The sequence below is a fragment of the Fringilla coelebs genome (assembly GCF_963513975.1).
Source record: "Fringilla coelebs genome assembly, chromosome: 16".
NCBI lineage: Eukaryota > Metazoa > Chordata > Aves > Passeriformes > Fringillidae > Fringilla > Fringilla coelebs.
This window is the reverse complement of record NC_140042.1, coordinates 7,666,262-7,683,433: the sequence shown is the minus strand read 5'-3', so window position 1 is coordinate 7,683,433 and position 17,172 is coordinate 7,666,262. Positions and strand designations below refer to the sequence as shown.

The following is a 17,172-nucleotide window of genomic DNA, read 5'->3' as shown; positions in this document are numbered from 1 at the left end:
TATTTCTGGTCAGTTCTTTGTGTTTTCATCATTCTCTTTTTCTAGCTGAGTATTTACATTGAAAAAAATTGCATTAATCAGATGCTCTGGAAATGCACTGGTTGCCTTCATTCTGGATTTTCTTCTCAGTCCGGGGCTGTGTTCCATCAACTGTTGTGTTTCTGTGGCTGTCTCTTCATAAAACTCAAGTCACTGAATGATTTGGAGGGCACTTGGATACTTTTAAATAACACTCTCCAGTACATCTAATTCTCTATAGTTTTTTCTCTCCTAATTCAGGTGTTCATGGCTGTTGTTCATCTACTCCAATACTTGTATCTCCCCATATATCTCTTTTTGCACACCTTGAATTGTAAAAATGCCATTCAAATATATTCCAATGAATTCTGAGTCTTCCTGTCAAAATATGAAGAAAGCAATGGTGCATTGCACGAACAAATTCTGCTAGAGATCTTCTAGCCCTTTTTTTCCATGTGCATCACTGAATGTTGGTGTTTGGAAAGCTGCATTCCAGCCCTGGCTTTGCTAATCTGATTCTAAGTGAATTAAAAAGTACCCTAAAACTTTTTGTCCTCTACATTCATGAAAACAAGTTTGTCATTTGACAAACTCTGCTCCTGATTTGGAGAATTAGGTTTGTCCTGTCACTTTTAAAAATCCATTTTGCAGAAGCCTCTTCTGCTGAGTGATCCTCTAACAGCTCCATTTCAGATTCATGACTTACAGGAGTGCCTATGAGTAGGAATAATTTCCATTTTAACATTTGTTTGGTTAATATATCTGTATTCAGTAGATCATTTCCCTATCACTAGTGACTGAACATTTCCTGGAGTGAAAGGTTTCACTAATAATTGTATGCAGGCAGACTTCCAATAGTAAGAGGCTAAAATTATAAACACTTTATAAAAAAACTTTCTCTTTAAAAGTCAGGTCTTATTTCAGCAAGATTGCTGGTGGCTCCAATTTCATGTTCAGGCTTCTTTGGCATTTCATTGGGAGGCTAGGGTGAAACTCCTTTCTATATATATATTTTACTCTAAGCCCCTGCTAATAAGTTATTCCAATAGATTTTCTTTAATGGATTTTCATCTTCTTATAGTCTGAGTCTGTAGTATTTTTCATTACTGTTTTTGACTGTTTAAATTACTGAATGTAGTTCTTAAGAGTTCTATGAAGAAGAAGTGCACTCTTTATAGAGTGTGGGAGCATAAACCTTTCCTAAGCTACTGTCACAAGCCTGTTGTGTTATCCAGTAGTGCACAAAGTAGGTCACAGTTTATTCACTGTTATGCTGAAACAACCAAGTGTCAAACCAAAACATCAGTCCTGTACCTTAAGATGAGGGAAAATGATGTCTGCCATCCAAATTAGATGATAAGGATGTTTGAACTTAATGCTTAAATAAATAGGACAAAAGCTCCAAGTTTTGCAGATTTTTGAATTTTCCCTTTCCAGATACATTCCAGCCCTTCCTTTAGCCATCATCTGTGCCTCAGCATTCAGCACAGACAAGTGAGCTGCATTCCCAAGGAACATGGCAGACCATGTAGTAGATGACTTTATTGTAGTAGGAGTAGCAGGTCAAAAATAGCAGATAACAGTTGTGCTCCTCAAGAACTCCCCCAGCTCACCTCCTAAGAAATTTATCACCCACTGGTGCTTATTATTGCAGTGGGGGCTGTAGTGTCCTTTGATTTAGAATGTGCATGTGACTAAAGCATAGTTTAATCAGGTTTTCTCACTCTGAAAAAAATAAGACAAAGGAGTAAAAAGTCTGAAAAATACAGTAAAGAGACTGAAACATAGTGCTAAAAAATTAAACTGTTCTGGTAGGAGAAACCATATGACCTATTCAGGGAGAAATACCAGGACTAGAAGAAGTAAGGAAGATGTGAGATTTCATTGTTTCTTAACTTACACTGTTACAGCACTTAAGGGCCTCAGTTCCTCTGTGTCTCAGGACTTCAAACAGGAGCTGATGTTCTAAAAGCATTCAAAATACTGATCAGGCTGCCACTGAGCATGATTGTGTTATTTAATTCCAATATTGTGCCTCCTTAAATTAGGCATTCTCTGTAGATAAATTTCATGCATTCAGTCACACAAACAAACATCTTGGGGTTTGAAGTGCTTGTAATTTTCCTGCATCCAGCTTTCTGTGAGAACAGCTTCCCTGGCGTTGCCCCGAGACTGGCAGCAGTGCACAGCGGCAAGCCCTGCTGTGTAATGGCATCCTGGGGCACTTTGTTCTGCCCGGTTCTGTCCCTGTGCCTTTCCCCAGAGGGCAGGAACTCTCACAGAGCACAGGGAATGGTTTCCACTGCTGCAGAACCAGAGCTGGGATTGCCACAGTGCGGGGAGCTGGCCCTGCAGAGCTGCACACGGTGACTGCAGGGATGGAATGGGAGCAGGGCTGCTCAGGCTCAGATTTTCACACTTTTTAAAGTGCACTGGAAACTGAAATGGGTTTTCTCTCTGTTGAAAGAATGATAGGACTTCTAGGACTGAAATAGCTAAAATTGAGCTTAAGGAATGGTGCAGTTGTAAGCCAGGTTGTTGATGTTGACAGACTTTTCACTGTGTTGTCTGAAAGATTATCAGGGGGTGTAAGTTTTTCTAAACATCCTCCTTAGGCATTTCAAAATATTTTAAGTGAGCTAGTTCAGTTTGAGGTGTCACAGCCTGAAAAATACACTTCTCCAATGGAAATTTCTAGCAAAAAAACATTGCCAGGCAGTTTCTTTCTCCAACTTTCCAGCTTATCTGAATCCTGAGGACATCTTACTTTTCTGTCTGCATAGGAAGCAAGTCTATGTCAAAAACTGTTTAAATAACTGCCTGAAATCCAGATTTATGCTGACAGCCTGTGCTTCCTGCTTGGTGTGATGTGATTGGAGATTGTTATGCTTAAGTAACACAGGTTGTGATAAGACAAGGACACTATTGACTAAAAGCACTGCTAGCAGATACCTAAAACACCTGCTCATTTTAATGTGAAAGTGTGTGAGCCCTGAGGTTTATGAATGTTGCAATTTTTATTAAATATTTGCAAATGTCAGCCTCATCACATCAAGGAATATTAGCTAAAATTCAATGCAATAGAAATTATTTTGTCTACAGGACATTCATAGTCATATGGGATATTAAATCCACTCTCAATTTTTCTTCTTAACTGTACAGAAACATTAAAATCCAGAAAGGTCTTGTGCCACCAAGGCACTGGGCATGTCTTGCCTTAACCACTGTAAAACAGGGTTTCTCCAGCTGCTGCAGTCTCATTTTGGGTTTCTAAGGGATTGCTGTGTCCCTCCTCCTGCAGCACTTTTCCTGGGTGCTCTGAGCTGACATTCTCCAGGTTGGGAGCACACTGAGCACCTTAAATTAGCACAGGGGCCTGCTGCAGCCCAGCATTCCTGGTATGTACCAAGAGGATTTTGTCTGCTGGTTTTCAGTTGCATGCCTTGGAAGGGTAACTAAGCTCTCCTGAAACTGTATGTTCAAAAGGGGGTTTTTGGGGGCTTATTTGGCTTTCTTTACCTCTAGCATAGCTTTTATATATAAATCTCCCAACAAACTTGCTTGATATAGAAGGTGCATAGTACAGACACATCTGAAGTGTAGGAAATAGAAAAGGAGATTTTTTTAAGTTGAAAGGCAGTTTGTAACATTTCAAGGTATCAAATTCAGAATAAGATAGTTGAAATCACACAAGTAGAATGAGGAACCAGACTGTTGTATCAGCAGAAGAAAAACATTAGGTTAATCTGTATTACAACATTCTGAAAGAATACAGAGCTTTGAAAACAGCTTTCACCAGGGGGTGGGACATTTTACTTTTATGTAGAGCTTTTGTTCATTTAGAATTGTTTACTCCAGCAAGCAATCCTGTGCTCTTTGTTTGACTGATTTTTCCCATTTGGCAGACCCTTTGCAATCACATGGATAACATTCTTCTTTCCACTGAGACACAGAGAAACTATTCTTTATTGACCTTGCTTGTTGTCCTAAGTGACAAAAATATATTTATATGCTAGGTGAACTGTATGACTTCATCACTGACTTTTAATTGAAAAATTCTTCAAAGCAAAAACCTCAAAGAGCTGCTTTCAATTTTTTTTTAACAATCCAGTGACTTACTAGCAAACAGCTCTGCCCTCAGCTACACATGCACAACTCCCACAGCTGCACAAAGAACTGTGTGCAAATATCTGAGTGCTGAAGCTGTGTCAAAACATGAAAAAAATGCCATGCAAAGAAGAAATACACATTTTGGGTCTAGCAGGGCATTTTTATTTATTTATGGAACAAGAGAGTATTTGCTGTGGAAGTATGGATGGTTTCTTTTCTGTTTCTGTGCCTGTTAATTTATTTTTTTTTGTATGGTTGCAGTGGGAAGCAAATCAGAAGAGCTGGACTAACGTACACAAAATCCTTCAACATCTCAATTTTAGTTTCCTCACTAAAATAGCAAAGCACAGAGCTCATGGACTTTGTGATACTGATTTAGAAACCTTTTTAGCATTAAAGTTTTACATGTGAGGTATTGTAAATCAAAGGCAGGTTATGTAAGGACCCAGCATGCCAAGACAAAATTCAGTCTTAGTCAAAGTGAGCACAATTCTGTTAAAACAGATGGAATGGTGCACATCTAGCCAAAAATGTTGAATCTGTATTTATCTTGTGTTCCTGAATGCTCACTTAAACCCTTTTCTGACAGGAGCAAAACTCTGGATGAAATTAAATGGGGTTTTATCCACATGCAGAGAAGTGTTAAATCTTCATTTATCATAAACTGGACTTCTGTGACTCCTGCAGAGCTGTGACAATTTACACAAATCCAGGCTCTGTTCAGAACGGTCTCATTTGCAGAAATGCTGTGCCCCTGCAATTCCAATGGAAGGCAATGAGAGCTGGGGTTGCTCTGCATTTCTGCAGGGGAGAAAAGTCAAAGGCCCTTTTGTTACCACTTAGCACATGTGCTGGGAAAGTGTAGAATTAAGATCACAGTGTCAGCATTTTCAGCAATCTTATGCAGGCTACTTACTTTTATCAGGTCCAAGCACAGTAAAAATCAGATTGGGCCCCTTGCTAAGGAATCTTTATTATCTTTTTAACTTAGTCCTGTCAAGAACAGTCCTATTTATGCCTTTTTAATTTCACAATTAGAGAAGACAGTAGTAAAACTATAAATAATTCCATGCAAGTCAAAGGTGTAGTTGTTTTGACTGAACACCTAATAAAACATGGGTGGTCTCCAGCACTTGCTGTGGGTCCACATGGATTTCTTCCTTCACTTGCACAGACTTTGTCTTCACTGTTCCACCAGTACCCACCCCTTCGGTTTCCTCCTGGTTGGTGATGATGGTTCTTACACCAGCTCTGGAAAATCAAACCATTTGAAGAAAAAAACTCTCATTCTGCACTCTTCAAACCCAGCTGAATTCTTCTGTCCTCTCCTTTTCACAAGCAATTGAACCAGAACAGGAAACTGCTGAGCCAACAGGGGGGAAAAGTATCCCTTTTGTGTTAAGAGTTTGGCTGCTGAGCTCCTTGACTGGCTCACCCTGGGTTTGAGAGGTGCCAGAGCCAAGGGTAAGTGTGGGAATTTGGCCAAAGGTGGAGGAATGTGCTTCAGGAACCCTTTCCTTCGGTTTAACTTTGCTTACACTGAGGAACTGCACCAAGGAGCAATTCTGTCTGTAGCAGTGCTCACTGCCATGAAAAAATCAGTGTGGATTTTAAAACCAAGAGGACACAAACATTGTAAGTAAATAGTAAAGCCTTTATTCTCGTTAAGAACAGCATTTTGAAAATAAAACATTTGCCCATGCTTTACAACCTTTGTAGTTTTGTATACTTATGTACAGTCATCATGGTACACATTGATTGTCTTGAAAACCCTTTGAAGATGTACTTAATCAGATACCAGTATGCAACAATCAGCAGGAAAAAGGGTACGTTATAAAACACACGTTAATACATTTAATAAATATATATTATCTATCAAAAATGAGCTTTAGCTCTCATCAATTAATAAAAAGCACCTGCTTTGTAATCCTGTAAGTTGGTAGAATAATCCAATTGTTTTATTATAAAAGCTACAATGCTCCCTTTTGTATGGCCTTTGGTTAGACCCAAGGCATCGAGCTCAGACAAAGCCAAGCAAGATGCCTGTGTTTAGACTAAAAGCAGAAACAGCTAATTCTAAAGTATTTCATATACCTTGTTTATAGAAGCAGCTGGATGTATTGAGAGTGTTCTTCTGAAGATGCTACATATTTTCTGGCAAGTGTCAAACACCCTCAACCCATCTGAAAGCTGGACGGGATCTGTAGGACTTTGAACTCTTTTCCTGCCATTGATCAAAAGCTGGTCATTTTAAATCTTGTTTTGCTAATAGATGCTTTTGTCAGATGCTTTTTGATTTCCTTTTTCTGCATGGAAACACCATGAGCACATAACCATCAAGGGACAACATAGTAGCTTTTATAGTATAAAAGCTAATTATAATCTGGAGAACTGCGAAAGGCTTGTGCTTAGTTGCTTATTCATGTTGTTCACAGATGCTCTACATTCTAGAAAACTTTCAAAAAAGGCAAAAGTAAATACTGTAACAAAAATATAAGTTAACATAAAGGTGCCTTTCTTCAATTACAGCTTTATTTTGGGGCATTTTACATCACAGACTAGTGACTTACAAAAAAAAGTTGCTCATTACTAATTGTAAAAAGATGGAAAATAAAGACCCTCCTAAATCTATTGCCACACTTTCACCACCACACATTAAACCCAATCCTGCTAATTTTTAATTCAGTGAATGGTTCACATGACTAACCCAGTGAGACTCATCATGTGAATTGCAGTTTGTAAGATCTGGCCATATCTTTGCATAAGCCCTGAAATCCCAAACAACTTCATCAGAAGCAGGATTGGGAACTCTATTTATCAATTCAGTCACATCTAGAAAAAGAAAAAGAAAGTTTCTTAAGATAACTATGTCTTGTACAGTTTTTGTCAAAAGGTCTGTAGAATGTGTATTATAATTCATAAGTCTTGGTTGTAGCATGATAAACTCTTTAAATGAAACCTGTCCTACCATTTATGCCATGGTCATCTTATATGTTTTTATGCTAAGAGTTTTATGAGGGATTTTTTTTCTAACTGGTTTTGAAAAGCAAAATTCTGCAAGCAAGTGATGGTAATAGTTTTTTTATTGTTCCAAATTACGTGTCTTCTGAGTGGCTATCATTACCCTAAATATTATCTTATTTGATCAAAGCTCTGCTCATAACAAGCAAAATGTATTTCTAAGTCACTGGATAGCATGCAATATCCACCCCTACCCTACTTGGTTACTAAGGCCATCTAGTTACATACAAAATGAAATAAAGGATCCCTAAAACAAGCACATGCTTCCTTTGCCTCGAGGAGGGAGGGCAGGGGGGAGCTGACATACTCCTTCACTCATGCATGACAGAAAAACATTGCTTCTGGAGGAGAAGGGCTTTGAAATAAAACCCCATAAGATGATCATGGCAAGAATGGCAATAGATATTTTTCCATATATATATATACATATATCTGTGTGCAACACTTAGGGAGTGGTCTTGCAGCCTCTGTACCTGGTGTAGACCCACTGGGGTCAATGGGAGTACAGGTCTGCAGGACTAGGCTCCTAATTCAGTAGAAATGGAGGTACATGAGGAATCAGGAAGACTCTTGAAAAATAAAAAGCTTGTCTTTCTTCTGCAGTATACAGCAAGTAACTTCTCTCTGTGAAGCTACTAAGCTATTCAGTTATTTGTACTTTTTTTTTTTTTAGTTTGAAAATATATATTTTTATTACAGCATATGCAAAGTTTAATTGTTATATGTTTCCTATGCCTTCAAGTAAAAACAATTAACTTTTAGTATTGAGGAAAGCTAAGATTAACATTGGCCAAACAGTGAGGATACGGTGATGTTTTCAATGTCCGATATGTATTACATGGTAAAGAAAGGAATGATTGCTTGAACAGAATGAAAAACCATGGCACAACAAATGGGCAATGGGAACCGCTTAAATAACCCGGAGAAAACAAAGATGAAAAGCTTTGAAAACTCTGCCTTATATCAACTCAAGAAAATGGATGGGGAGGGGAGAACTAGGGAACAAACCACCTTAAATAAACAAAAACAACAACAAACCACCTCCAGCACAGAGATTCTACTCTCTAGGCACTAAAATGCACAAGCACATTGAAACGCACGAAGAGCTGCAGCGGAGGGGAGCGGAGCGGAGCGGGCCGCCCGCACCGACGGCGCTCGGGGCTCGGGGCTCGCCCTCCCCGGCCCGGCTCCTGCCCGAGCCCAGCGGCCAAAACACCCTGCCAGGAACGGCTTCGCCCGCGGGCTCTGCTCACAGCCGGCCCGGGGCCGCTGCCACCGAGCCCATCCCTCGGGCCGGGAGAGCCGCCCGTGCCGAGCCGCGCCGCTCCTCCCCGCCCCGGGGAGCTCCGCGGGGCGCACGGAACGGGCACGGAGCTCCCGAACCGCACCTCCAGGCCAGGCACTGCCAGAGCAGAGCTCCTGGACAGCAGAGCTCCTGCCAGGGCACAGCTCCTGCCAGGGCACAGCATCAGCCTGCAGGGCCACAGAGACCGAGCCGCCACCGAGGGGCCGCGTCTGACTGCACGCGGTGCTGCGGGACTGCACAGCCCAGCCGGGAGAGAGCGAACAGGGCACTTCTCGTGACGTTGGACATGGCAGGAAAAGGGGAAAATGGGGAGAAATCCCGCGTGTTTTCGCACTGTAGTGGCAATCTCTTGTGGCAACATGAATTAAGTTTAGGTGAGAGGAAGGGATTTTGCAAGCAACTGGCAACCACCAAAACCAGGCTCGCCTGGCACACAAGTTACAGACAAGAGAATATCTTACACTTCAGAATACATTATCTCCTCTGCCAATTTAAGGTGTGCCTACTTCTGTTTTAAATTAGATTCAGCTTCAGATTTGTTTCTGCAATTCTCCATTCAATGGTGTTCACATTTAGGCAAAATCCTCTGTAGGATTTAGAAAGATCCTGGATGTTTTGTTGCTTTGTTCTGGTACTGTTATGGATTCCTTCCCTCAAAGACACACTGCCAGGGAACAACATCTGCAACAAGGTTTCTTATTCTCTACAGCCTACAGCCTTTCACCAGAGGTGTCGTCCGGTGTAACTTGGCGGAGCAGTTGGTATCTGGAAATAAGGATAATAAACCCATAACTGAGAGATCTAGACTGTTCAAAAATCAGTGTTAGCACGCTACACGTACAGGACAGCTTTCCAGATGGCAGTTCTAGAGCAAAGTGGTACAAAGAAACTCATCTTCCACCCATACAGTGCATTTATCTCTCTGTAAAACCATGACTATATTTACACATGAGCTTTGTATCCAACTCAGAATACAGCAAAACAAACAAAAAGCCCAAATTCTCAAGCTTCTCATCCTGTAACTGCCTTCTCCCTGAGCTGCACATTCTGGTATCAGAAAACAGAGATGAATTAAAACATCAGTAGGATGCAGTCCATTACTGACATCAAAGCCAAGCCTTTTCATTTTACTCAAGTTGACATTTTTCACAGAGTCTTACCCACGGAGGAGAATTCTTGTATCTAGTCCCTCTTGTCCACTAAAATCAGCCACAACTTTACTTAAAAACAAAACCAGACCTGCAATCAGTTCATTTTAAACTGGTTTTAAATGGAGAGGTTGAGTTATGGAATCAGCTCATGATTCAAAAGAAAGAAAACCCAACTCACATGAGTACAAACTGGCTCATGAGTAGATTTTTAAGAAGCATGTAGATATGCATGAAAAATGTGGGGATGAAAATTTTTCTTTTTCAACAGTATGCCTGCTATATGAAATGTCTTAAGTGAAAATAAGACATAATGTGAAAAACATTTGTAAAGTCCGTTTGGCATCACTAAACCAATCTTACAACAACTAGGCTGCAAAAATACAGGTCTATCAAAGATATGCCAAACCATTCTACAAGGAAGAAAAATTTATGCTATTAACATGAAATTATTCTATATTCCTCTTTTATGAATCCCTTTTCAAAATATGTACAAATCTGTAAGTTACAAAGAATTACATGTATTTTACAAGTAAATGGAATATATGTGAGAGACAACCATTATCTGCAACAATTATTTAAAGTAACATACTGCCTGAAAACATTTGTGTGACTCACACCATCTTGAAAAAATCAGGTTAGAAATGGTGTCACTTAATAGTTATGTTAAATACCTTAACACAAATTTAATTTGAAAGGGCCATTGAATATGTTGTCTTACAAAAAAACTTGGTTCACTGAAGCTGCACTGCAAGTAAACAAATGCAAAACACTTGTTAACTACATATGCTCTAGAGGGAAGGGAAGCATTACATGCATACTTGCTGCCTTAAATTTTCATTTTCATAGCTTTCCCCCTGCTGTGAATAAGCTAAAGCAGGTTTTTCAATTAGTAATGGTTGTATATATCAGTGCATTTCAAAGATTTCTTAAATCATCACATTTTGATACTTACAGTCCCACCATTTAGCACAACTGCCATCTCAGTTGGCTGATAAACATTGCTTCTAAAAGGAGCACTAGGCCGGCTGCCCAAACTGCCGTTCCGAAATCCTGCCGTCCTCAGCGCTGCGATGGGAACAGAGAGAGCACTCTTAGAACACAATCAAAGCCCTGCAACCACAGAGCCTCTTCCTTCCAGCTCAGTTATTGGCAACTTGGCCACTGATTTTAACTTCCACCTTGCTTTTGAGCAGCTGTTTCCCTGACACGTTGGGAACGGATCTCAGAAGAATCGGATTTACGTTAAATGAATTGTTCGCTAGGGAGGGGGAAAAAGGAACCAAATTTTTTTTGAAGCTTGCTTAATCTCATTTCAATGGGAGCTCAGTGTCATTAGTCACCAAACCTGTGATGTGTCTTGCACAATGCAAGATTTTGCAAAGTGCTCCCTGTGCTGGTCTGGATACTGTGGGGTTAAGTGAAATGTGTCACATTTTGCTTTCTATCAAACTCAGTGGACAGGGATCCAAAGCCTTGCTCAAGCCAGTAAGCAATGCTCACAACCCCCTGAGCATTACTTCAGCATGACTAGCAAATAAGGATTTTCCAGATGTTTCAGATTATATTTACTCTGAGAAGCTAGAAAGATGGAGTAAATATTGCTTTCAGATAGCTTAAACATGGCAAATCACTGAAGCCAAAGAGAAGACACTGAGTGTCCTTTTGGATGTTTATACCAGGAATAAAACAGTCTCCCCATTAATTTTAGTACAAGTTTGGGTTCAAGATGTGAATTCTGAGTGAGATATGCATAATGAGGGATATGCTGCTCTCTCTAAAGCAGGCTGGGGTTGGCACACACAAACTCCCTCTTTAATTTTGAGGGTAAATAATGACTTCAGTGCACTCAGACGTGGCCAGGGAACAGAGCTGATTTATCACATGATGGGCAAAACTCATCTGTCAGCTGCTAAACAGAAATATTCCCAGTTCAGGCACCTGGGGCAAGAGCTTCTCTTAGATTTAATTCAAATTACAATTCTACAGTCTCTGGCTGAAATCATGAATGAGCTGAAGTTTATGAGAATTTCAGCTCAGACTTGAATGAAGCCAGGATTTATCTCCAATGTAGTTGCTCTGTGTAGAGGAAGATTTAAATGGATCCTACTGCCATATGCTGTCCTCTATCCACTCCTCTCTTTGGGAGTTGTGCACCAAGATGAAGATCAGTACTGATTTAGCATGGAAATTTAGAAATTCCACCCTGCAAATGCTCAGCTGTTGACTTCAGATACATATAGACCCTCACTTGCTCTCTATTTGGAAATGACATATTTTTGCAGAACACTGGGAGAAAAAATTATGAAAATGCCTAAACTGGAACGAAGTATTTTCTATTAGATATTTAACCATCTCAAGGTCAGTAAGTTTTTTTTTTGCTATTTGACTGATAAACACACATGATTGCACTGGTATTTGCTATTACACACAGACACAAAAATCTTTATCCTGCACACCATCATTAAAATATTTATACAGAATATTTACACAAAATATATACAGTCATTTCAAAGCTATCTTAAAGAGCCAGTAAATTCAATTTCATATTGCTAAATTTTCTTTCCCTATTATTGCAAACAGCTACACTTTTTTTGATGTGAGAATCTGTGACAAAGCTTGTAGACAAAATACTTAATTTGGATTTTTTTTCTCACACCAGTTTTAACATTTTTCCTTGTACATTTTCAATTACTATTAAATAAATCCACTTGCATAGGGCATGTATAGGTAAAAAACAAGCAGTACTGAGGATATTTGATATTTGTCCAAGCCTCTTTGTAACACATTTGAAATTTTGTTCACTTTGCTTTTAGGCATTGGCTGTGACTGTGACTGGTAGTACTAGAAGTTATTAAATGAAATTTAATGACACCAGAGCTGCTTGGGCTTGGGTTTCCTGACAGCTGTTGCATTCTACATTTCACATCCAGATTTCTCTTGTTTAAGGCAAATTCTCTCTGCCTACAGAGGTTGCCCTGCTAGTGTACTGTGCACTTCCAGAGAGCACTGAGAACTCAGCCAACTGCTCTTTGTCCAGGCTTTCTAAATCCTTTAATATCATTTTAGAAAGCACACCTATGAAAATAACTCTTCTAAAGAGATATTTCAACCTATCATATAAATACTAAAATCCCAGATTAGTATGCTGTTTAAATAATGTTTAAGTTAGTGACTTTAAAATAGGTTTGCTTTATTAATGCTTAATGTTGTTCCTGGCTTAGAGCAGCTCTTGTGGCAATGCATAACTGGAAGGTACATTCTTGCTAAGAAAGAAGGAATTGAGGAGGACATCTGCTTGTTTGAACCTGAACACTGTTCAGATTGTTAAAATGCTGCTTAAAATCTTAAAAAAGAGCAAAGTTATGAAATTGTTCTATACAAGTATTAGTGGAAATAACAAGAATTAATGGGAAATATTTTTGTCCAGGCATGTTTTCCACTTAAAGCTAACTATTTACTGAAACAAGTATTACAGTCAGGGAACTGTTTTCTGCTTATCATGTCTTCCAAACCTTACAACTAGGAGATCTTGTATTCTTAAACATCATTCTTAAGTATGAAGTAGTTGAAGAAAGTACCCTTCCAATAATTTCCAAACTCTTGATAATGAATTCTCAAACTGAGTCTGATTTTAAATGGATGAAAGGAGAGAACATTCTCTTCATACCTGCAGAGCCAATTGCTCACAGCCTTCAGGTGCTTTGCCACTGACACCCCCAGCACAGGGATCTGACAGTGCCTTGGTTATTACTGCTTTATTATTAAAGTATTTACTTTAAGTCTCCACCATGCTACTAAGTTTTGTCTGCAAACCCTACTGTCCCAAGCCAGTCCCTTAAGAACTGCTGCAAAGGAAGATTTAATCTGTTTTGATGTATTAAAAAATCCTATATGCCATGGGAATAGGAATGACAGGCATTTATTATGGTATACATTAACAAGGGCATCAGATAAGGAAATCTATTTTGTATTGTACTGTCATTCAGATGGATTAAAACAGAACATAAATTGCACTATAATAGACAGTATAATGATTTTGTAGCTATCATACAGCTATCCATTTCACAAAAAACTTAATTACTGAATGATTAGATCAAAAAGGAGCTTCCAGTTCTTTTTTAAAAATGCATCCATGAATGGGAATGATACAGAGTGAAAGATCCAATTTTGTTCTTAGACCTGCCTCAGCCAGAAATAGCTTCACTGAAGCCACTGCAGTTACTTTACTATGAAATTAATTTAATGGGGGATGGGGGACAGTAAAAAAAAAAAAAACACCACAGGAAAAAAAAAAAAGAAGTGGTGGTATCTACTCACAGAACAAACTTCCCTACTAGAAGGAGACTTTAAAGTTCCTGCTTAAAATCTTAGAGGAAAAAAAGCCTTCCTGCCCCGACACTGTGCCAAACAAAAGTGCTGTTTTCCTGTCTGGTCAGTACCCAGGGAAACATCAAACCCTGGGGAAATCAAAGACACAAAGATGAGTAGGAAGGTGAAGTGCCTGGACCACGTGCCCTAAGCCTTCTTTCAGGGGCTGCCAGAGCAATGTGGCAACTCCTGCCTGGGCTACCAGGCCAGAATTCTTCTCAAGCAGAGTGAAAAAGAATCAGTGGGACTTGTAACAAAATCCCTTATCCAGATGTGGGGCAGCCCCAGACCACAACCCCCCTAAGAACACCACGGGGCTCCTGCTTCCCACTGCTGCTCACAGAGGCATCCCTGGCATTTCTGACATGGCTTAATTCAGCAAGGGTTTGGATCTCTGAAGCACCCAGTGGTAGCTGGTCCTTTCAGCAATCACTCAAAAACATTTCCAGTGCAAATTTTAATGATGTGTGATCAGGCATCGTTGTACAAGAAGGAAGGCAAATTACCTGGAAACCTCTGTGAAAGCTCAAATGTTCAAGCCTTGAGAACAAAGGCTGTCTTTGAACTGTCTGTAAGCCACTTGGCATTTTTCCCCCCCCCCAGGGACACAAAGTGGCACTAAATCCGTTTTAATGGAAAGGTAATTAATAATAATTATTTTGTTGCTCAAGTGATTGAGCAATTTGTAATACAGACCACTTCATTTATTTCTGAGGTTTTGGGAAAATATTTTGTATTAAACGTTGATAACTGCTAATTACAAAAATGTCATTTAAGCTATTTAAAGGTTATTTTTTCCCACAATTATTTTTTTTATTCTTTTGGTGTCGCCTTTGCATTTGAAATTGTTCGGTTTTTCAAGGAAAAATCAACCTGCAGAAGATAATTTTAACCTATGTATTGTCTGCATTTTTTTTATTTTTCTCTCTCACTAGATGATATCTTAGGAAAATTGTAAAAGGTAACAGGGTGTAGTGCGAAAATTATTGTATTTATCATGAACCTTCGTTTTCAACACCTGAAAAATGTCTCATACAGAGAGTTTTCTTGACGCCACAAAAAAATACAGTCCCTTATAGCCAATTTTTACCTGCATTATGTTCATCCATTGAAAAGGCTTTATTTTCCATGTAGCTCCTAGGAAGCTGTATATCTTCCTCAAAAGCGGTCTCACGCATCCTTGGCTGTGAAGTATCAAAATAATTGGTTGTGTTTTCCTGCTGCGATGGAAGGATGGTACAGTGGACCTCCGGGATGGCGTGAAAAATAACAAACACCCAGCCACTGGACACCAGTGCAATAGCCAGAGTGGGATCACTCCATTTGTCTCTCCTCTGGAGCTCAGCATTCCCGAAGAGGTACATAGTCATCCAGGCCACCCAAATCAGAATGGAAAAAAAAAGCGTTATTATGAGGCATACTCCGTTTTTCTTCCATTTCTTAAACTTCCCACAGAGAGTGAAAAACGAAAATCCCATGGTAAACACCATCAGGAACATGACATAAATGGAAGCCATCACAAAATCCATGGGCTCGTAGCTGCAGGCCAGCTTGTTCTCTCTGACCACGGTCAGGACCAGCCACTCGGTGGCGATGATGACCTGCACCAGCATCAGGCACGTGGCCACCCCGGCCAGGTGCCACCCCGAGGGGCTCTTGCCGTGGCGAACGAGCCTGCGAAGCCTCCAGGCCTGGGCTAGCAAGCAGGAGAAGCACAAAGCAAAGATAACTCCCCAGAGAAACCTTCGGGTCGAGCACACCATCTCATCTTCCTGGATGATGAAAGCGAACGTCAGCCCGAACAGTCCCAGAGTCCCGAAGAGAAAGAGGAAGTGCATTCCCAGGGGGCTCTTCTTCTCTTTGTCCTTGATGAAGGGCAGCCTCACCAGCAAGATCAGCATCAGCAGCAGCGTGGTCAGCACACCTGCCCCCGCCACCGCCTCCAGGACGATGCCCCAGATGGCATCCAGGTCACACAGGTACACGTACTGGGGCAGGAGGTCCAGCCCGCAGCCTCGCGGCGTGCTGGAGTTCTCCGAGGAGCCATAGCTGATCACCAACAGCAGCAAGAAACCAATGGCTGGGTAGGTTCTCATTTTTCTGTCTGAGACAACAAAGCATTTGTTTAGCTAGAGCTGAGGTTGGAGGATTTCACAGCCACTGAAGCCCAGCTTGTTTCGGTAGCCCATGTTTACAGTTCCTGCACTGGATCTGCAGCTGGCACAGCCTCCCCCTGCCCCCTTCACCGCCCTCCCAAGAGCTGCTTTTGCCTGTTGTACTCAGAATGCAAAATGACTCACTGCTCTGTTTGCACAGATTGAAAACATTTCCAAACTCTGACCCTGCAAACGGCCTACAACACACCAGAAAAAATTATGGATCCCGTTGCAAATATTACATTATCTGCAACACTTGGACACTCACTACCTGTTTAAGTGGAATACCCCATTCAAATCAAGCTGTTTAAAGCATGCATAAGTTGCATTGGGCCTGATGCAGGTGTAAGCAATATCACAATTAGACTGTCCCACAGCCTTGCTCCTTTTACTGGAACAAAGGCAGAGTCGAAACCACTTTTTAAATTATTACTTTTTAAAGGATAAAGTAATCCAAGGAAAATAAACATTTTACATTCTTAAAAAAAAAAAAGAAAAATCTTGTTTTCATGCTCGGTCAATAGGCAGTTATCATATTCAGTTCTTTCATCCTCTTCCAAAGCCCAGATATTAGATTGCATTTGGAAATGGGAATGATAGTCTAGAAAAATCCCATTTTCTGTGACAATGGTGCACACATGCAGTGTCATCAATCAACTAATCAAAAATGAATGCCTCATTGTGCTTCTTGGCCAGTCCAAAGCCATTCAAAGGGAACAAATAACAAAACCCAGAGCACCTCTTTCTTGGATCCAAAGAGTGGACAATGGTAAACTCTCCAGGAACCCAACATATCCCACTTGACCACCAGGACCAAAAGCCTAGACAAATCCCAACTCAGTTTTTGAAGGAACATGAGTTAGGTGCTTTAAAATACACATTATGGTGTTTAATTTTAATAAGCAAAGCAGATTGTTAAAAAAATGTAACTTTTAACTCCCAGTCTGCCTCAGCCACAGCCCTGTATGGGCAGTCTGGGACAAACACTGTGAGGAGCAGATACAAAACCTGACTCTGTTAACCTTCCCCAGCAGTTAGAGCT

At 40.3% G+C, this 17,172-nt stretch overlaps 2 protein-coding genes across 2 annotated transcripts in view; one reads left to right on the top strand and one right to left on the bottom strand.

The window, feature by feature from the left end:
* Nucleotides 1-4,451, top strand: part of IQCK (IQ motif containing K) — a gene marked incomplete at both ends in the record, with an annotated part of 34,150 nt that extends 29,699 nt beyond the window's left edge. Inside the window, 2 exon segments of the mRNA XM_084216590.1 lie at nt 4,390-4,415; nt 4,419-4,451. Coding sequence (XP_084072716.1) covers nt 4,390-4,415; nt 4,419-4,451 — 59 coding nt within the window.
* Nucleotides 4,452-8,723: 4,272 nt separating this feature from the next.
* Nucleotides 8,724-16,070, bottom strand: GPRC5B (G protein-coupled receptor class C group 5 member B; the record flags this gene model as incomplete). Its single annotated transcript, XM_084216576.1, has 3 exons — nt 8,724-9,220; nt 10,559-10,671; nt 15,065-16,070. The coding sequence occupies 3 exons, from the start codon at nt 16,068-16,070 to the stop codon at nt 9,176-9,178; spliced, it is 1,164 nt and encodes a 387-aa protein (XP_084072702.1). The 3' UTR covers nt 8,724-9,175.
* Nucleotides 16,071-17,172: the final 1,102 nt, after the last annotated feature.